This window comes from Strix aluco, chromosome 27 (genome assembly GCF_031877795.1).
Source record: "Strix aluco isolate bStrAlu1 chromosome 27, bStrAlu1.hap1, whole genome shotgun sequence".
Classification (NCBI taxonomy): domain Eukaryota; kingdom Metazoa; phylum Chordata; class Aves; order Strigiformes; family Strigidae; genus Strix; species Strix aluco.
In genome coordinates, this window is record NC_133957.1 from 1,512,795 (window position 1) to 1,532,607 (window position 19,813).

The following is a 19,813-nucleotide window of genomic DNA, read 5'->3' on the forward strand; positions in this document are numbered from 1 at the left end:
ACGGGCTGCGGGAGCCAGCCTGGGTGCCGGAGGGGCTGGGGGCTAATCCAGGATAATCCCAGTTTTGGCTGCTCTCCACAGGGAAACCCTGGGGTTTGTTTATCCATCAGGACTTTTTTTTTCCAGTAACTCCAGCGCCGATGCCCCGGGACTGGCGCCATCCTTGCACCCGAGAGCGGAGGGTGGTGGATCACCGCTGTGGTGGGCAACTGGGGTGAGGACCATGAGAGCCCAGGGAGGAGGGGGACCATGGTGGCTCCTTCCTGAGGTCATGGGGTGACTTGTCACCTGTCCCCTGGGTAGGTCTGGAGGGGCAGGAGCAGAGCTGGACCCTGAATTTGTGGCTCAGGACCGCTTTGGGGTGAACCCTGCGGGAGGTTGCTGGGGTGCCCAGCCAGCACCCACCACCCCCCACCCTCCAATTCGGGGCCGTGCCCACATCACCTGGGGCAAAAGCCACCAACAACGTTGTGGTGGCAGCGGTGGCAGCGTGGGAGGGATTAAGGAGCTGTCGGTGCAGACCCACCATCGTTATTCAGTTCCTTCAGACACCCAGACCTCGGGGGGAGGAGAACAACGAGCCAGAAAGAAAAGGTGGCAGGAAGATGAAGAACAGGCCTGGAGCCATGAAGTGCCCAGATAAGGAAACAGAAGGAGGCTCAGCAGGGCTGAGAGAAGATGGAGAGGCCAAAAAAGTCCCGAGCAGCACCCGCTGCTCCAGCCCTACCCCCTGGGCTTGCACCCCAGGGGACACATGTGGCCAGGGGGGGCCACCACGGGTCCCCAGCCCTGCCGGGAGCCCTTGAGCAGGGGTGGGGTGGGACCTGGGCGCTGCAGGGGCAGGAACCCCCCAGGCTTGGTGGCAGCTCCCCTGTCCCCAGGGCAGACGCGGAGCTGAGTGGAGCCCCCCAGCGCTTTGCGGAGGGCTCATGCTGGGGGTCTTCACCCCAGAGGGGGTGGGCAGGGCTGGATCCCACCCCCCCCAGCAGCTCCAGGCAGGGTCAGAGCCACCATCATCCCTTTGGGAACTTTATTTCCAGCGTGTTGCTGGCTCTGCCCAGCAAACCCCCGTCCTAGTGTTACAGGCGCTGCAGCACGGGGGGACCGACGGGGGCCAAAGTGCGAGTGATGTCCCCAAAAGCCAGGCACGAGGTGGGGGGGGATGTCCCCGGTGCTGCCCCAGGGCTGGGGGAAACATCCCTGGGGCTGGGGTAAATGTCCTCGGGGCTGCCTCAAGGCTGGGCGAGACATCCCCAGAGGTGCTGCCCGGGCACAGCCGTGGCCCCCCCTCCGCGCCCTCAGCCCCTTGGGGCAAAAGTCCTGAGTCAAAAGGGTTTTTCGTGCCACACGTGCACCCACACGTGCACCCACACCCACACCCACGTGTACACACAGTGCTCAGCCCTTGGCTGAGGATGGTCCCCGTGTCCGAAAGGCGGCGGCACGGCACGGCACGGTCCATCCAACATGCAGCCGTGGCTCCTGCCAGCCCCAGGGCAAGCCCAGGTCCCTCCTTGGTGGCCTCAAGCCCTCGGGTCGGTGCCGTGGAGCTGGGCCGTGGGCAACTGGCCGGGCACCGGCTCCTCCACGAAGCCGCTGCTGTCCGACTGCCCGCTGCCCGTGTGCAGCATGAGGCCTGGAGCAGGGGGACAGCACGGGGGGGGGGGGGGGGGACAGGGGGACACACGCTGGCACCAGGCATCCGCTGGGCTGGCAGCCCCGCCACCCCCCCAGAAGGGTGGGGAAACCCCCCCGCAACTTACTTCTGCGGAGCCTGACAGAGGAATGGAGGGAGCGGACAGCTTCCTCGCAGGCAGCGCCATCATCCTCCTCCTCCTCCTCCTCGCTGGGGCTCAGCACCTGCAGGCAGGGTGGGTGAGGAGCTGCGTGGGGTGAGCGTGTCGCTGGCTGCACACACCCGGGTGCGTGTGAGCGAGTGTGCAAGGCTGCTGGTGCCTCTGTGCGAGCCCGCGCAGGCGTGGGGGAGCCCCTGACCCCGGCTCCCCCCTGCGCGAGGTTCCATTTGAAGCTTTAAATCATTCAAACCTTAAAAGCCTGAGCAGGCCCCGGGGACATTTCCCGCTCCAGCTCCCTCCTGCCCGGCTCACCCGGCATCACCCGGCAGCCAAAGGGACCCCCCCGCGCTCCCAGCCCCCCCCACCCCTCTGTGCCCATCACCCGGGCATCGCCCCTCACCTCCTCCAGCTCAAAGGAGTCCACTGGCTCCTGCCAGCTGGGATGTTGGGGTGAGGGACCCTTCCTGGGGGGCTGCAGACCATCCAGGGGGCCCCCCCGGCGCCGGCCCCTGCTCTGCCGAGCCCAGTGGCCTCCAGCTCTCGGTGTGTCTGAGGCAGGGGGGTCCCGGAGGTCACCCCGGTGGGACCCTGCCTTCCTCCTCGGGGAGGGCCCCCAGGAGCCAGAGCCAAAGCCGGAGTCCCCCTCGGATCCCAGCCCCTCTGGGTGCTCAGGGGTGACCCACACCCAGCCGGCGTGGGGGGCCGGGGGACCCGGCGTTGGGGACAAGGTGACATTGCTGTCATCTGGCTGGTGCTCCTCCGCACGGAGCCGTCCTGCTCCAAAGGGACACGGAGCATCACCAGCCCCCGCCATGGGGCTGTCACCGCTCCCCCGGCCATGGGGACAGGACGGCTCCAGGCGTCCCCACGCAGCACCCGCTGATGTCCCCGCCAGGGGTGGCCTTGGGGACGGCTCCCGCTCCCCTCCGCAGCACGCCGGGGCATCCTCACCGCTGGGACGGGGACACGTGGGGACACGCGGTGACGGCAGCTCTGGGGGACACTCCTCCTCTCCCTGCCAGTGCTTCGCTGTCCCCGTGTCCCTTCCCCAGCCCTCGAGGACATCGGTGGGGTCAAACCGAAATCTGTCCTCCCGCGCCCGCTCCAGCACCTCCTGCACCACCTTCCCCAGGGCGCTGGGCTGGCTGGGGGGCTCGGGGGACACCTGGCTGGTGGCCCGGGGGCTGTCCTCGCCCCGTGGGGACGTGTAGAGGCACATGGTGGCCACGGCTTTCTTCAGGCGCTCCACGGGTGAGAGGACGGCGGGCTGGGGGGGGGCGACGCGGATTTCGGGGATGTGGGGACAAGCCCAGGCGAGGTGGGAGGGGGAGATGCGCTGCACGGGCGTCCGCGAGACGTAGGAGTAGAGGCAGAAGAAAGCGTCGGCCGTGGCAGCCAGAGCCTGGACCTGCTGGAAGCGACCTGAGGAGCCAGGAGGAGATGGGGGGGATCAGGGGGGGGCCTGTGGGGTGAGGGATGCTGGGACATGGGGCAGGGAGCTGGAGCAGGGGGGGCCTCGGAGTGTTCCCCCAGCTCACAAGTGGGGAAACTGAGGCGCGGGAGCATCTTTCCCACCACCCCAAAGGAGCAAAACCCAGCACGGTGGATCCCACCCCACATCTCGGTGTGTCCCCGGGCTGGGGGGGGGTTGGGTTTGGGGGACCCGCGTGTCACCCACTGGCCAGCATCAGGCAGGGATCCTCCATCTCCATGCGCCGCACTTGGGCCTTGAGGAAGAGCTGGAAGTCGATGCCCCTGGCGCGGGAAGGCGCCGAGAAGAAGCGCGCGGGGACACGGGCCACGGCCCCCGGCTCGCTCTGCACGAAGCCCAGGTTGTAGAGGATCTCCTCAGCGTCCTCCTGCCACCACTCCAGGACCTCGGAGATGCTGCGGGGCGGGGGGCAGCCCCGGATCAGCCCCACGGGGACCGATGTCACGAGGGGGTGACCCCAGAACCCCCCCCGCCCCTCAGAGAAACCCACCCCGCCCCCCCCAGCTCCTACCTGGAACTGGTCTTGGTGGTGAGGCTGGAGGGGGCACTGGAGGCCATGCTGTGCCCCAGGCTGAGGCGCTTGTCCCTGCGGCAGGGGGGGACAACAGGGCTGAGCAAAGGGGTTGTTGTGAACCCCCAACCCCCCCGCCAGCCTCCCCCAGGACCCCAAGCCTCACCTGCCCGTGGCTTTGTCGCTCCCCACTAGCAGAAGGGCTGGGAAAAGGGAGCAGAGAAGTGACAGGGAGTGAAACGGGGCGTTTTGGGGACAGGTCCCACGCTCGTCACACTGGGAGATGTCCCCAGAGGTCACAGTCTGGTGTGTGGGGGGGGACACAGAGCTTGGGGACAACCCCGCCCCACCAAAACCCTCCTGGAGGAAAAGCTACCGATGGTGACTGTCCCTCTGGGGGTGCTCCTGCCTGTCCCCAGCCCCCCCTGCCTCCACCAGGGTGGCTCTGCCCGTGGGGTGACAGTGACATGGCAGAGGGTGACACCCCAGTGCACCCGGGGCTGGCCGGTACCTTCAGCTCCCAGGGTCAGGTCGTCCTCGAAGCTGGTCCCGTTGCTCCCACAGGCTGCGAGAGAGCAAAACCTTGCGAGGCGCGGGGACACCCCGAGCTGGGGACGGGTCTCGAGGTCCCCAAAGACCTCCGTGCCCATCGTCCCCCATCTCTCGCACAGCCCGTGGGGTGGTGGGGGGGGATTTGGGGACACACAGGGAGCCCCAACCTCAGCACCCCGGGGCACCCCCGGGGGTAAAGCCGACGTACCGTAGGGGCCCGGCAAACCCAGCTCCTCCGGCGGGGCCTCCACCGACGACCTGCAAAACCCCGGTGACGTCCCCCCCGTCCCCATCCCGGGAGGCCGGAGGTGGGACGGGTGACCTGAGCGTGGCAGGACGGGCGGTGGGGACGGGGACGGGGACGATGGGGCGCAGGGTGAGAGCGAGGAGACAGGGGATGCTCAAGAGTGGGGGGGTGTCCCCTCACAGACCCCCAATCCCAGGGACCCCTGGAAAACCCCCCCCAACACAATGCAGAGGGACGATGCCACCACCCTGCTGTCACAGCCCAGCCGGGGGTTTCCTGGAGGCACCCGTGTGACACCGGGACTGTCACCTGTCCCCAGCGTGTGGCAGAGCCGTGAGTCACGTGTGTTTCCTGCGTGGGGGCGAGCAGGGAGTGGGGAGGACGGGGTGGGGGGGGACACACACACATGCCATCATCCCGCCATCCCCCACGACTTCCAGGCAGGGCCAAGCGTGAGCATCGTCCCACCACCCTCGGTGACACCGAAGTCCCCGTAGGAATGGCGTGGGAATGCCCCCCCCCCCCTCCCGTGGCTCACCCACACTCCCGCAGCCACGTCTCTATCTTGCTGGAGGGGCTTCCTAGAATGGGGAAGGGGAGGGGGGGGGGAGAGAAACACCCATGAGATGACCCAGCACTTGGGGACCCCCATGCCACGTGCACCCCTGGGGTTCCCCCCCCCTGACCTTCGAGGAAGACGTCGTCTAGGTGGGGTGGCTGCAGCTCGGGGCCGTCGTGCATGGCGGTGGCCACCTCCTCCTCCACCACGGTGGTCCGCCAGCAGCGGCTCTGCCGGGCCCACGCGCGTCGCTTCTGCCACCAGGAAGGGCTGAGCACGGACGCGCCCTCCATGGCGCCAGGGGGGGGGCCGGGGGTCTCCCTGCAGGGACAAGAAGAGCTGGGAAGATGCTGGGGGGGGGTCTCCTTCACCTCCTACCCATGGGGTGCTCCATGGGGGTTGGGGGTGGGCTCTGGGTGGCCCATGGGTGCTCTGTCCGTGCCTGGGTGTTGGTGATGGGCACCCGCTGCTCCAGGGAGGGGTGGGGGGGGGGGGGGGACGGACAAAGTTGGAGCTGCCGGAGGGAACGGAAGAGCTGCCGGGGCTGAGATAAGGCACCGGAGCTGAACCACCGCTGGGCACGCGCCGGGGCGGACGATTTCCAGAGCCTGGGTCTGGGGAACGGGCTCCTCTGTCCCCCCCCACCCATAGGGACAGGATTCCCCATCCCCTCCCCGTCCTACAGCCTCTGAGCAAAGGGGGTGAACTGTGTCCCCCCAGGGAGTCCCCTCTTCCCACAGGACCCAAAGGATTCCGGGCTCCCCCGGCTCCCACAGAGGCCACCGGGTCCCTCGTGCTCTGCCCTCCCCAGCACAGGTCCTGGCTGGGGACAAGGACCCCCCCAGCCTGGGCAGACCCTCCGCAGCCACAGGGGACGGGGTTCTGGAGCCGTTCGCCTGCTCCGGCCACAGGGCCTGGGTGGGAGCATCCCAGTCACCCCAGCACCTCACCCCAGTCCAACCATCACCCCAGCACCTCATCCCAGTCCAACCATCACCCCCAGCACCTCATCCCAGTCCGGCTGTCACCCCCAGCACCTCATCCCAGTCCGGCTGTCACCCCCAGCACGTCATCCCAGTCCAACCATCACCCCCAGCACCTCATCCCAGTCCGACCATCACCCCCAGCACCTCATCCCAGTCCAGCTGTCACCCCCAGCACCTCATCCCAGTCCGACCATCACCCCCAACACGTCATCCCAGTCCAGCCGTCACCCCCAGCACCAGCAGGAAGGGAAACACTTTGCAGGGCCACCACGGTGCCACCCCCCACGCCCAGGGCTGTCGCGGTTCATCCCCCGCCCCCCACAGCCACGCCGAAAGTCCCCAAGGCACCATTTCCCCATTTCGCCCCTTGCTGGGTGCGGGATGGGTGAAGCCCTGGCAGCACCCGCCTGGGCCACCCCGCACCCGCGTGATGCTCAGGGCTGGGACGTCACCTCCGGACACGGGGCTGGGGGGGCTGGGGGGCGCTCAGGGAGCAGCGGCCTCGTAGCCGAGCTCTTCCTCGAGGCCTCATCCAGCCCACCCAGGGCACGTGGCCGGGCGCTGGCCCCAGCGCGGCCCCTCGGGAGATGCTGTGACCACCCTGGGTGAGCGGTAACAGCCCCCGGCCCCCCCCGGGGCTGAGCCCAGCGAGGAGCTGCAGCACAGGGGACCATGGAGGGGGGGACCAAGGCGTATGCCCGAGCACCCTGTCCCCTGCCACCCCCAGCCCCCTCATCCCCCCTGGTCCCCACTCCGTCCCCATCCCTTTGCTCCCACAAAAGTTTCCCACTCGCTCCAGGAATCATCTCTCCCGGCTGCCCAAAGCCCCCATCACCCCCAAACCCGCGTCCATCCACCTCCTGCTCTTCCGCCCTCCGTCCCCGCAGCCCCCACGTCCGTCCTCCCCCCCCCCATCTTTTCCCCTTCAACCCCTCGTGGGGTAAAACCACCCCCCCAAATCCCTCCGGCGTGGCTCCGGCACTCACCGGTGCGGGGGGGGGGGGGGGGCAGCAGGGCCGCCCCACCGAGCGCTGCCTATCTCCGGCGAGGGGCCATCAGCCGTGGCGTCCCGCCGCCCCACCGCCGCGCCCGGCCCCCGGCGGCATCTGTCGTCAGCGGGGAGGGAGGAAACTCATCTGTTTTGAAGAGGAAATTAAAAAAATCAACAGCGAAAACCTCAAACGTTGACCCACATCCGCTACCACAACGGGAAAAACTTAATGAGCTGCCGACGTGGGCGAGGGTGGCTAATAATAGCCCGGGTGCCAATCGAGCCACCCAGGTTGCCCTTGGTGAGAGGGCACCCACCTTCTGGAGGGGTCCCCTGCACCCGGGGTGGCTGCGACACTCTGATGGGGGGTCCCGAGGCCCTGAGGTCTCTCTGGGTCCCCAAACAGCAACGGGGGTGTGAGGATGAGGATGAGGATGAGGGTGAGGATGTGGGTGAGGATGAGGGTGAGGGTGAGGATGAGGAAGAGGAAGAGGATGAGGATGAGAATGAGGGTGAGGGTGAGGATGAGGATGAGGAAGAGGGTGAGGAAGAGGATAAGGATGAGGAAGAGGATGAGGATGAGGGTGAGGAAGAGGATGAGGATGAGGATGAGGATGAGGAAGAGGAAGAGGATGAGGATGAGAATGAGGATGAGGGTGAGGGTGAGGATGAGGATGAGGAAGAGGGTGAGGGTGAGAATGAGGAAGAGGATGAGGATGAGGGTGAGGATGAGGATGAGGATGAGGATGAGGGTGAGGATGAGGATGAGGGTGAGGATGAGGATGAGGATGAGGAAGAGGATGAGGATGAGGGTGAGGGTGAGGGTGAGGAAGAGGATGAGGGTGAGGGTGAGGATGAGGAAGAGAATGAGGATGAGGATGAGGATGAGGGTGAGGAAGAGGATGAGGAAGAGGATGAGGATGAGGGTGAGGATGAGGATGAGGATGAGGATGAGGGTGAGGGTGAGGAAGAGGATGAGGAAGAGGATGAGGATGAGCGCCCGGCTCCCTCCCAGCCGAGCACCCCCAGGGCCAAGCTGCCGACACCACCGCACCGATGAGGCAGCGCTGGATGGGCGCGTGGCACACGTGGCTTATCACCCACTGGCCGGGCAAGCCCAGCGCACCCCGCTAAGGGCACCCAAAGCAGCTCAGCCTGGGGTGACAAGGGGACAAGCCACGCTGGGGTGACTCTTGGGGTGACGGGTGACGCCACCCCAGGCTCGAAGGGTGGCGGCTCTTTGCCAAGCTGGGTCGGCACCTCCAATCCCACCCCCCCGGCATCTCCCGGTGACCAGGACGTTCCCACCGAGGACATTCCCGCCGCGGGGACAGCACCTACCTCCAGCGGGGACCCGGCGGCCGCTCCCTCGTCCCTCATCTGCCCCTCGGGAGCCGCGTTTCGGCGCTGAGGGCAGCCGGGAGCCCGGGCGCTGCCCCCTTGGGAGTCACGATCCCGTCAAAAAAGGCAAAGAAGCTCCCGGGAACGGGGCTGCCCCGGGACGGGTATTTTTAGCCCGGGAGTGTTTGCGGATAAAGCCCTGAATTAACCGTTCCTGCAGCCTGCGCGGGGCGCCCGGGGTGTCGTCGTCCCCCCCCCCCCCCGATTCCGGACACCCCCTGCGAGGGTCGGGGCGCGTCCCCCCTCTCGGCATCGTCCCTCGTCCGGCTCCGGGGTGGGAGCGAGAAACGGCCTCGTTGTACCCACAAGGACCCCGGGGGGGGGGTCATGGACCCCAAAGGCCAGGAGCCACCTCGTTTAATAGCCAAGGGGGGGCACCAGGGTCTGATGATCGATATTTCTGGTGCTGACGGCAGCCGAGGTGCGGGGGGGGGGGGTCCCACTTTAATCTGGAGCATGTTGCCCCCCCGTTTTTCCCATCCTCCAGCCCACTCCCATCCCACGCGGCGTCACCGTGCAGGAGCCGGCCTATGGTCTGTCCTCCCCCCCCCCACCCCAAAAACGCCTTCGCTGGGCGCTCTGCACAGCCCCAAAGTTATTTTAACCCCCCCACCGCCCCCCCCCCAAGCTCCTTTTTTGCCCCCGCTGCCGGATCGAAGGCCGGATCGAAGCCGGGAAGGGTTTTCCCGTGAAAATCCATCGAGGAGCAAAATGGCGAAGGGCAGAGGGTGGGGGGTAGCGATGGGGACCCCCCCCTCCTCGCTCACCAGCTGGGGGGGGGGCTGTGGGGAGGAGGGGGACCCCCACCCAGGGGGTGGAGGAGGGGGTTGGCAGCATCCCTGCAGGGAGAGACCCAGGACCGGGGAACAGAGACAGCCCATGATCCAGGGGGGGGGGTCATGGGAGAAGTTGGGGGTCAGGGGGGGCCGCTGGTGGGGGGGGGGTGGAGTGTGTGGGGGGGCACACGGTGGCACAAAGCGGCTCTTCAGCGAGTGCTTTTTGCATCAATAATTAACGGCGGCTGCATCACGGCGGAGCAGGGCACAGGGACACGGGGAGCCGCTGGGATTTGGGGGGGGGGGGGGGGGGGTCATGGGGGGGGGGGGGGGGGTGCTCCCGCTGCCTTTTCCCTCCCCCCCCCCACCCTGGGCCAGGCCGGGGAGCACCAGCACAGCAGCACCCTCACCCCCTGCACTCCCCACACCACCCCGGCCCCCCCATGGGGACCCCCCGCTCTGTGCGGGGTGGGGGGGGGGGGGCACAACCGGGGTACCCCGGGGATCAGGCAGCGCTCGCTGCTGCCCCCCCCCCCCGCCGCTCCTGCCTGACCTAGTTAGCGAATTCCTCCTGCCAGATCCCGGCAGCAGCCGCCCTCCTGCCTGCATGAATAAGTGATGGGACACGCATTTATGGCTGCAGCGGGGGGGCCCCCCCAGCCCCCCCAGTCCCCCCGCAACCCCAGAGCTCTCCTTTCCCTGCCTGGGGGCTGTGTTGGGGGGGGGGGGGTGAGGGGTGTGGGGGTGCATCACACCTGGGGGTGCAGCCCAGCGCAGACCCGGGGGAGGGGGGATGGTGGCAGCCCCACACCCCCTCCCCCGTGCCCCCCCCCCGCCACCTCGGGGGATGCTGCTCGCCCCCACCCTGCCCTTAAATCATTTTTTGAGGGTGCCCCCACCAGCACCCATGTCCCCGGGGTGCCCAGGCCTCAGCGGCTGCCCCCCCCCCACCCCGCATCCCTCTGTCCCTCTGTCCTGGCCACCGCACGGGGACAACCCGTGTGTGTCCCCCCCCACCCACCCCCCCTCCGGGCCATCGGGGTCAAACCCCCGTCACCCCGCTGCGACCCCTCCTCGCTCGCAGCCGGCGGGGGGCCAACACCCCACCAAGACCCCCCCCCGGCCTTGTCCTGCAATTAACGGCCTCGTTAGGACAGACGGACGGCCAAGGGGGGGCTGTCACTGAGGGGGGGGGGGACACACAGTCCCCAAGAGCCGCGATCGATGCCGCCGCTGCCCCGTGACCAAACGGGCGCTGCCGGACTTTGCCCCCTCCCTGCCTGCACCTGCTGGGGCCTCCCGGAAAGTCCCCCCCCGGGGGGGGCGGCTGGCCCTGTCCTTGTCACCCCCCCCCCGGGAGGTGGCTCTGTCCCGTCACCGCCTGTGTGCACGCGGGGGGGGGGGTCACGTGTGCGGGGGTACATGTGTGGGGGTACATGGGGGGGTACATGTGTGAGGGTACATGTGTGTGGGGGTACATGTGTGTGGGGGTACATATGGGGGTATATGGGGGGGTACACGTGTGGGGGTACATGTGTGTGGGGGTGTACACGTGTGGGGGTACATGTGTGTGGGTACATGGGGTGAATAGGGGGGGTTACATGTGTGGGGGTACACGTGTGGGGGTACATGTGAGGGGGTACACATGGGGTGTATGTGTGTGGGGGTACACATGTGTGTGTGGGTACACGTGGGGGTGTACGTGTGGGGGTACATGTGTGTGGGGGTGTACACGTGTGAGGGTACATGTGGGGGGTATATGGGGGGTACACGTGTGAGGGTACACGTGGGGGGGGTACACATGGGGGTGTACGTGTGTGGGAGGGTGTATGTGTGGGGGTACATGTGAGGGGGTACACATGGGGTGTACGTGTGGGGGGTACACATGTGTATGTGGGTACACGTGTTGGGGTACATGTGAGGGGGTACACAAGGGGTGTATGTGTGTGGGGTACACATGTGTGTGGGTGCACGTGGGGGTGTACATGTGTGTGGGGTACACGTGTGGGGGTACATGTGAGGGGGTACACAAGGGGTGTATGTGTGGGGGGTACACATGTGTGTGTGGGTACACGTGGGGGTGTACGTGTGGGGGTACATGTGTGGGGGTGTACAAATGTGGGGGTGTATGTGTGGGGGTACACATGTGGGGGTGCATGTGTGGGGGTGTATGTGTGTGAGGGTACATGTGTGGGGTTGTACGTGTGTGTGGGTACACATGAGGGGGTACATGTGTGGGGGTACATGTGAGGGCTGTACATGTGGGCGGGTACACGTGGGGGGTACATATGGGGGGGTACGTGTGTGGGGCTACATGTGTCAGCAGGTGTGCACACGCGTGACGGGGATGCGCGCACACACGTGTCTGTGTCTGAGTGTGCCCGAGCGTGCGCCCGTCCATCAGTGTCTGTCCCTCTGTCCGTCTGTCCCAGGGTCCATCTGCCCGTGGGTCTGTCCCCGTGTGTCACCGTGTCCTGTGCCCGGGTGTGTGTCCCGCTGTCCGTCAGCCCCGGTGTCCGTGTGTCCATCCCCGTGTCCGTGTGTCACACACGTGTCTGTCCCAGCGTCCACGTGTCTCTGTGTCCTGATGTCTGTCCCAGGGCCTGTCTGTGTGTCTGTCCTTGTGCCGCAGGTCTTTGTCCCTGTGTCCTGGGATCTGTCCGTGTGTCCGTGCCTCTGTCCCTGCGTCCCGGGGTGTGTCCATCCCTGTGTCCGTGTGTCCATCCTTGTGTCCGTGTGTCCATCCCTGGGTCCGTGTGTCCCACGATCTGTCCGTGTGTCTCTCCTTGTGTCCCTGTGTCCTGGGATCTGTCCGTGTGTCCATCCCTGTGTCTGTGTGTCCGTCCTTGTGTCCGTGTGTCCGTCCCTCTGTCCGTGTCCATCCCTGTGTCCCAGGGCCTGTTCCTGTGTCCGTCCGTGTGTCCGTGTGTCCATCCCTGTGTCCCTGTGTCCATCCCTGTGTCTGTGTGTCCGTCCCTGTGTCTGTGTGTCCCCCCCTGTGTCCATCCCTGTGTCCGTGTGTCCCCTCCTGTGTCCGTGTGTCCCTCCCTATGTCCGTGTGTCCCCCCCTGTGTCCGTGTGTCCCCTCCTGTGTCCGTGTGTCCCCCCCCTGTGTCCGTGTGTCCCCCCCTGTGTCCGTGTGTCCGTCCCTGTATCCCAGGATCTGTCCGTGTGTCCCCCCCTGTGTCCGTGTGTCCCTCCCTATGTCCGTGTGTCCCCCTCTTGTGTCCGTGTGTCCCCCCCCTGTGTCTGTGTGTCCATCCCTGTGTCCGTGTGTCCCCCCCTGTGTCCGTGTGTCCGTTCCTGTATCCCAGGATCTGTCCGTGTGTCCCCCCCTGTGTCCGTGTGTCCCTCCCTATGTCCGTGTGTCCCCCTCTTGTGTCCGTGTGTCCCCCCCCTGTGTCTGTGTGTCCATCCCTGTGTCCGTGTGTCCCCCCCCGTGTCCGTGTGTCCCCTCCTGTGTCCGTGTGTCCCCCCCCGTGTCCGTGTGTCCCCTCCTGTGTCCGTGTGTCCCCCCCCTGTGTCTGTGTGTCCCCCTCTTGTGTCCGTGTGTCCATCCCTGTGTCCGTGTGTCCGTCCCGCGTGTCCCGGTGCCGCGTCCCACTGTCCATCCCTCTGTCCCTGCGTCTGTCCCGGCCGCTCCCACCCTCCGGCCGCGGGCGGTGACCGGCGGGGGCGGGGCGGGACGGGGCGTGTCCGGGGCGGGGTCGGGGCGGGGCGGCCCGGGCAGGGCCGGGAGCCACCGGGAGCCGCCGGAGCCACCGGAGCCGCCGCCCGTTATGGAGCCCAACAGCCCCCGCAAGATCCAGTTCACGGTGCCGCTGCTGGAGCCGCACCTCGACCCGGAGGCGGCCGAGCAGGTGGGGAGGGGGACACCGGAGAGGGGGGGGGGACACACACCGGGGACACCCCGGGGCTGGGCGGGGGCGGGGGGAGCCGGGTGGTCCTACCGGGGGAGGGGGGGGGGGCACGGGAGGCTGCAGCCGCGGTGTCGGGGCGGTGGTGCCCCCCCTGGGTGCGGGGCGCGCGGCGGTGGGTGACACGGGGACGCTGCCAGGTTGGGTGTCACCCCCCCCCCCCTCCCCGGTACCGGGGACAACCCCCCCCCTCAGTGTGTCACACACCGCCCCCCCCCCCCCCCCCCCCCGCGCAGAGCAGCCCCAAACACCTCCGTGGGGTCGGGTCCCGTGGGGTGGCCGTGGGGACCGCGGTGGCCGTGGGGACCGGGGGTGGCGGTGCCAGGGCCATGTGCTGGCTCAGCGCGACGCCGCCGGGACCGTCCCGGGGCTGGGGGGGGGGGCGTGGGGGGGGGGGTGGTGTAGGGTTACGGCCCCCCCCGGGGCCCTCCAGCCCTTGCTCAACCCCTGGAGGGGATCCCAGAATAGCGCTGGGGACAGGATGGCCTGGCCGAGGCGGGGGGGGGGGGGGCACGGCAGGGCTGACCCCCCCTCCCCCCCCACCCCACCCCGGGCAACCTGACCCCTCGCCCCACTCCGGCTGTGCCCCCCCCCCCCCCCCGCCACCCTGGGGGCTGCGGGGGTCAAGAGGGGTGTTGGGACAACACCCCCCCCCCCACTGTGATGGGCTTGAGGATGCTGAGGAGGGGTGTTGGGGGCTGCGGGGGGTTCCAGCCATCCCCCCCCCCCGCCCCCCCGGACTGGGGGGGTTACCCAGTAGCCGGGTGGCTGGCGAGCGAGGAGCCGGTGCGTGCCAGCGGCGCGGGGGCGAGTGGGGGGCCACCTCCCCAGCGAGCATCTCGCCGGCGCTAAATACGGCCACGCACCATCTGGGGCTGCCGCACGGCTCATTTGCAGCGCGGCCCCCCCAGGAATGAGGGCGAGAGCCGGGGGGGGGGGGGACACGGGGAGCTGCTGGGCAGGGGGGGGGGGGTGAGGTGGGACACCCCAGCACCCACCTGGGCTGCAGCGAGGAGCAGGGGGGTGCCCGTGTCGGAGCAGGGGGTGCCCATGTGCCACCCCCCGTCACGGTCAGGTTATTTGGGGGGGGGGGTGCGGGGGGGGGGGGTCTCAGGCACGACCCTGCCTTGGGGTGTCCCCTGCCCGTCCCTGCCTCAGTTTCCCCTCTCAGGGGAGTTCAGCCCCGATTCGGCAGCGCTTGGTGGGGTGGCAGGGCCCCGGGTGGTGGCAGCAGGTGACAATGCTGGGGGGTGGGGGGGGGGGGTGTCCCCACCCTGGGTTTATAACTCCCCTTTTTTGGGGTGTCCCTGCAGGGAAAGAACCCCCCAGGTCCCCCTCGTGGGGGGGGCTGGCACTGACAGAGCCCTCAGCCGTGTCAGCCAGGCGGTGGGGGGTGTCCCCATGTCCTGCAGGTTTGTCCCCAACTGTCCAGCCCCACCCTCCTAAAGGACCTTGTCCCTAGGGGCCTTCTCGAGTCCCCCGTGTCCCCCCAGGTCCCACAGCTCCTTGACCCCCCCCCCCCAGGAGCACCCACCTGCCCAGGCCCTCCTAGGTGCCACCCATGGGTGCCAGGCCCGTGTCCCCAACTCCACCCTGAGCACGGTGGGGACCAGCCGGGGGCCCTTTGCTCCATCCTGCTGCGGGACGAGCTGGACCCAGTCCTGGTCCCTGACCCTGTTCCCATCCCAGTTGCCCCCCGCGGGGGGTTGGAGGTTGCAGCCCCCCCCCCCCCCCCCCCCCCAGTGATGCTGCTGGGGCCGAGCTCCTGCCGCTCTCGGCCGCGGCGTTTCTTAATCGATGGTGGAGATTGATCTAAAAATAGCGGCGGCGGCCGAGCCGGGGAGGGAGGGAGGGATGGAGAGAGGAGGGATGGAGGAGGGATGGAGGGATGGAGGGATGGAGGACCAGAGGACCAGAGGACCCCTCCCCAGGGTGTCAAGGCAGGAGCCACCCAACCGCCTGGGTCCCCCACCCAGTCGGGAGCAGGAAGGCGAGTGAGCTCAAGGTGCTCAGCTCCACCTGGGTGACCTTGAGCAGGTGACATTGATGTCCCCCCTCCCACCCCATCCCTTTTTGGGGGGGGGGGTGGGTGGGCACAGCCCTGCCCCACACCCCGGGGAGGTTTTGGAGGTGTTAGAGCAGCCCGGGGGTGGCTCTGGCTTCCCCCCGGGGGCTGCAGGGCCCGATCCAGCCCTGGGGAGGGGCGGGGGGAGCCCAGCCCAGCCCCATCGCTGGGTGTTGGGGGTGGGGGTGGGGGGTGGTTGGCCCCTGACCCCAAAGCAAAGGCGCGGGGGGGGCTCTTTGGTGGGTCCCTGGCAGGGACAGGGCGATTCCGGGCGATTCCGGGCGATTCCCGGCTGCCTCTAATCTCCGTTTAAAATCCAGATCGCGGGTTTCTATGGCAACGGGGCCGACACGGAGAAGATGCAGAGCGAGGGGCCCGGGGGGGGGGGGGGGGGGGAGTGTGTGGAGGGGTGGGCTGGGGCCGGGGAAGGTGGGGAGGGGGCTTCCTCCACCCACCCAGCCGCTCATCCGCCTCATTAGCATCTCATCAGCATCTCATTAGGCATCCCGCCTCATTAGGGAATCCTCGCTGGGAAATTCTTTTTTTGGAGCCAACTCAGTTACTGGGTCAGCGGGGAAAGGGGTCGGGGGAGCACCTGGGGTGTCACCGCTGTCACCACTCCCTGCCACCACTGCCACTGGGCACGGCCACGCTGTGGCCACCGAAGCCTCCGATGGGGCCACAAAAAAAAAAAAAAAAACAAAAAAACCACCCCAAAAGTGAAGGCGCTGAGAGGGGGGATGAGGGGCGGGAGCAATCCGGGATGCTCCAGGTGACCTTGGCCAAGGACACTGTGCCCGCAGAGGAAGGGCAGGGCCCCGGCAGTGTCACCGCACCGATGTCCCCAAGCGCTTCCCGGGGCTGGGGTATAATTAGCGCCCGGCTGTCGTTAGGGCTGGCCGGGAGATGTTGATTTAAAAGACATGTGTGTCCGGCCACGGGAGCCGCTGGGCTCCGGGCCCCGGCCAGCGTCCTCCGTCCCCATGAGGCCACCACCGCCCTGGGGACAAGGACATCGGGGTGTTGCGGTGCTGGTGGGGGTCCGGGTGGGCGCAATGGGGTTCGGGGTGCAGCTGCGAGTCCCAACTCTCTCCTGTGTGTGTCCCCCCCCTCCCCGCCCCAGATCCGGAGGCGCCGACCGACTCCGGCCAACCTGGTCCTGAGCAGCGACCAGTCGTCCCCAGGTGGGTCCTCGTGTGTGTTGTCACCCTGTCACCCCCCAGGGTCCAACCCGCTCTGGGACCCTGCTGTGGGGTGCTCAGGGACCCCCCCGACATGACACTGAGGCCCACAACACGCTGGTCGCAGCGGGGACTCATCCTGCAGCCGGGCACAGCAGCACCCCGTGTCCCATGTCCCCAACCCTGGCACTGTCCCCATGTCCCTCCCCGCTCGGGATCGGGTCCCCCCACCCCCACCCCACCCCCCCCGCTCAGCCCATCCATCTCTGGGGGAAGCAGCTGCCCGTGACACTGCGCTGGGGACACTGGTGCGGGGCCACCGCTGCTGGCACAGGGAGCAGGGGACACCGGCTGTGACATTTAAGAGCGCTTCGGTCACCAGCCCAACCAGGCACGTGGCCTTTGGGGACGGGGTCGGACCCGGCTGGCAGCTGTGTCACAGCCTCCCTGCCCGCCCCCCCCCCTCCCTGAGCTGTGCCATTTTGTCTGTCCCCTGATTTGGGGACACCCCAGTAGCTGGGAGACTCTGTCCCCAAGTGCCACCTCCAGACCCTGCACCTGCTGGGGCAGCAGCTGTGAATAAACTGGGGGGGGGGGTGTTGAGCATCACCCCGGGGGGGTTCAGGATGTGGCCCCGGGGGCTGGTGGCGTGGGGACAGGGTTGGCTGCTGTCCTCTGTCTGTGGGACACGGCAGGGGACGGGATGCTGGTTCCCATGGCAACGCGGGGGGCGATGGTGATGCTGGGGGGAGCGGGCCTGCCCCAATGGCACCCACAGCCGCACCAAGCACCCATGGGTGACAGACAGACCCCGTGCGGCTGGATTCATGGTGGGGGTGCAGGATGGAGCCCAGCACCCCGCTCCCACCACTGACCTCTGCTCCTTCTGCCCCCCCCCCCCTTCCATGTGCCCCCCCAGAGATCGACGAGGACCGGCTGCCCAACCCCCTGCTGAAGGTAGGTGCTGCTGCCACGGGGGAGCCCCCACCCCCTCGGGGTACCCCCAGGGTGCTGCCACCATGGGGGGGGAGCCCCCAGCCCCTCAGGGTACCCCCAGGGTGCCCCCCCACTCACCGCCTCCCCCCCCTTCTCTTGCAGTCGGGTCTGGCCATGTCACCGCGGCAGAGGAAGAAGGTTTCCCGCACCACCCCCACCATGAAAGGTATTTGGGGGGGGACGGGGGGGGGACACACACACAGGGGGTCACAGTCCCCCCCCAGCACCCCAGGGGGTGCCACCACCTTTGTGCAGCCCAGGGCAGGAGCGTGACCCTGGGCCTGTGGGCACCCGGGGGGTCCAAATGCCACCAGAGGGGACAAGGAGGTGACGCAGCTCGCGGGGGCTGCACCTCCCCGGTGTCACCGGGAGCGTGGGGACGGTCACCGCTGCCCCCCACGTCCCCCCCCCCCCCACCCCCAGCGCTGCTCCCTGCCTGGCAGAGCTGCAGATGATGGTGGAGCATCACCTGTGCAAGCAGGCGCAGGGCGAGGAAGAGGAGGAGGCGGCTGCCACCGGCCAGGAGCGCGGCCCCGGCCACTGCCACCACGGTGACACCGAGCACAGCCACAGCCCCGGTGGCACTTGCCCACTGGCCACGCACGAGGGTGGCCCCGGCCCTGGCGAGCGTGAGTATCGCTGCCCACCCCCACCCCCCCCACCCCAGCCCCTCGACTCTGCCCCGGGAGCCTCCGCGCAGCCGGAGCTGGGGGGTGGGGGGGGTTGGGGGTGCTGGGGTGGTTTTGTGGGGTGCAGCCGAGGGGGCTGAGCTCCCCCCCCACCCCACAGCGCCCGCAGGGACCCACGGGGACGGGCGGCAGCGCCTGGCTGAGGGGGGCACCCATATAGCACCGAGGGAAGGGGCCAGCAAGGGCGCTGCCAGCAGCCAGTAGGTATGTACTGGGGTACTGGGGGGTACTGGGGCACTGCACTGGGGTACTGGGGGGTACTGGGGCACTGCACTGGGGTACTGGGGCACTGGGAGAGTACTGGGGCACTGTACTGGGGCGCTGGGGGGTACTGGGCCACTGTATTGGGCCACTGGGTGAGTACTGAGCCACTGGGAGGGTACTGGGGCACTGGGGGGGTATTGGAGCACTGTATGGGGACACTGAGGGGGTACTGGGGCACTGTACTGGGACACGGGGGTGCTGGGGCACTGGGAGAGTACTGGGACACTGTACTGGGACACTGAGGGGGTACTGAGGCACTATACTGGGACACTGGAGGGGTACTGGGGCACTGGGAGAGTACTGGGGCACTGTACTGGGGCACTGGGGGTTACTGGGGCACTGTACTGGGGCTCCAGGGTGATACTGGGACACCACGGGCATATCCTGGGCACCACGGCAGGGAAGGGGACGATGCCACGGGGCCGAGGGTGACACCAGCACTGCTGGGGATGGGGCAGGGATCGGGGGGGGCCCTTTCCCCGCGGGGTCCCCGTCCCCCAGCGCCGCTCCCCCCTCCCCGTCCCCAGGTGCCAGCGGCGGCAGGAGCGAGGCCGCGGCCGGGCCGAAGGAGCCGAACGCCGCTTTATTTTTTTTATCTGATCGTTTTCTAAGATTTCGACGGCTGCTTTTGGGGCTTCCAGAGGATTTTTTTTTTACTGCCGCGGGCAGGTCCCCCCCACCCGGGGAGGGGGGGCGGGGGGGGGGGGGCTCTAGGGACAACGGCAAGCCGGGCTGCCCACCCTGTCCCCTCACTGCCCCCCCCCAGGGTCCCCAGGGTGGGTGACACTGGGGACACTGAGCAGCACCCCCCCAGCACAGCTCGTGCCACCCCCCCTGCTTCACTGCCAGCCCCTGCGTGTCCCCAGGGCCACCCCCCGGCCGCCCCACTGTCACCACACACATCCCCCCCCCACAGGGCTGGGGGACACGCGGCCCCCCACCGCTCCCAGGGACACGGGGAGCACACGTGTGGTGGGGGGGGGTGCACACACTTAGGGGGGGAGACCTGGGCGTTTGCACACCCCCCCCCCCCCCCCCCCCCACCCCCCCGCAGGCACACACGTGTGCACACACGGGCATGGGGGGGCACATGCGCACTTTGCACATGTGATCAGCATGTGCGTACACACGGAACACGCGTGCACACGCCTGGGCAGGCGCGGGGACACCCCCCCCCTGCTCCCCCCCCCCCCGCCTCGGCTGGAATTAAAGGGATCCCTTCTCCCCACTGCCTCCTCCTTGCCTTCGCGCCAGGACCCCCCCTTGGGTGCTGGGGGGCAGCACCCACCTCTGGGGGGTCCAATCCAGCCCTGCTGCCCCCCCCCAGGAGGGACTCAGGTCCTCCTGCCCCCCCCTGCCCCCCCGTCACCCCCACTCTGGGGTCGAGCCA

The 19,813-nt window shown here is 68.2% G+C and overlaps 2 protein-coding genes across 4 annotated transcripts; one reads left to right on the plus strand and one right to left on the minus strand.

Moving 5' to 3' along the window:
• Positions 1–1,014: 1,014 nt before the first annotated feature.
• On the minus strand, positions 1,015–5,473 carry TESPA1 (thymocyte expressed, positive selection associated 1). Of its 3 annotated transcripts, XM_074807720.1 has the most exons (10): positions 5,285–5,473; positions 5,137–5,179; positions 4,560–4,609; positions 4,311–4,364; positions 3,966–4,002; positions 3,800–3,874; positions 3,475–3,683; positions 2,197–3,218; positions 1,764–1,860; positions 1,015–1,636 (listed from the first exon to the last, which is right to left on the minus strand). In XM_074807720.1, the coding sequence occupies exons 1-10, from the start codon at positions 5,448–5,450 to the stop codon at positions 1,524–1,526; spliced, it is 1,866 nt and encodes a 621-aa protein (XP_074663821.1). In that variant the 5' UTR covers positions 5,451–5,473; the 3' UTR covers positions 1,015–1,523. The 3 variants fall into 3 exon arrangements, with proteins under 3 accessions (XP_074663821.1, XP_074663819.1, XP_074663820.1); XM_074807718.1 differs by having other exon boundaries at positions 4,311–4,609; XM_074807719.1 differs by lacking the exon at positions 1,015–1,636 and having other exon boundaries at positions 1,824–1,883; positions 4,311–4,609.
• Positions 5,474–13,033: 7,560 nt separating this feature from the next.
• PPP1R1A (protein phosphatase 1 regulatory inhibitor subunit 1A) lies at positions 13,034–19,647 on the plus strand. Its single transcript, XM_074807545.1, has 7 exons — positions 13,034–13,171; positions 16,417–16,477; positions 17,394–17,431; positions 17,573–17,636; positions 17,914–18,099; positions 18,260–18,363; positions 18,951–19,647. Exons 1-6 carry the CDS (start codon positions 13,091–13,093, stop codon positions 18,361–18,363), a joined length of 534 nt encoding a protein of 177 aa, XP_074663646.1. The 5' UTR covers positions 13,034–13,090; the 3' UTR covers positions 18,951–19,647.
• Positions 19,648–19,813: the final 166 nt, after the last annotated feature.

Bases quoted from the DNA above. Each gene is read 5' to 3' on its own strand.
- TESPA1 (XM_074807718.1), bottom strand. From the start codon at position 5,450: ATGGAGGGCGCGTCCGTGCTCAGCCCTTCCTGGTGGCAGAAGCGACGC. The intron at 4,003-4,310 runs GTACCGGCCAGC...CCCTTTTCCCAG, and splicing joins CCTGACCCTGGGAGCTGAAG to CCCTTCTGCTAGTGGGGAGC. The intron at 3,875-3,965 runs GTGAGGCTTGGG...CCCCTGCCGCAG, and splicing joins AGCGACAAAGCCACGGGCAG to GGACAAGCGCCTCAGCCTGG.
- PPP1R1A (XM_074807545.1), top strand. From the start codon at position 13,091: ATGGAGCCCAACAGCCCCCGCAAGATCCAGTTCACGGTGCCGCTGCTG. The intron at 17,432-17,572 runs GTAGGTGCTGCT...CTTCTCTTGCAG, and splicing joins TGCCCAACCCCCTGCTGAAG to TCGGGTCTGGCCATGTCACC. The intron at 17,637-17,913 runs GTATTTGGGGGG...CCTGCCTGGCAG, and splicing joins CACCACCCCCACCATGAAAG to AGCTGCAGATGATGGTGGAG.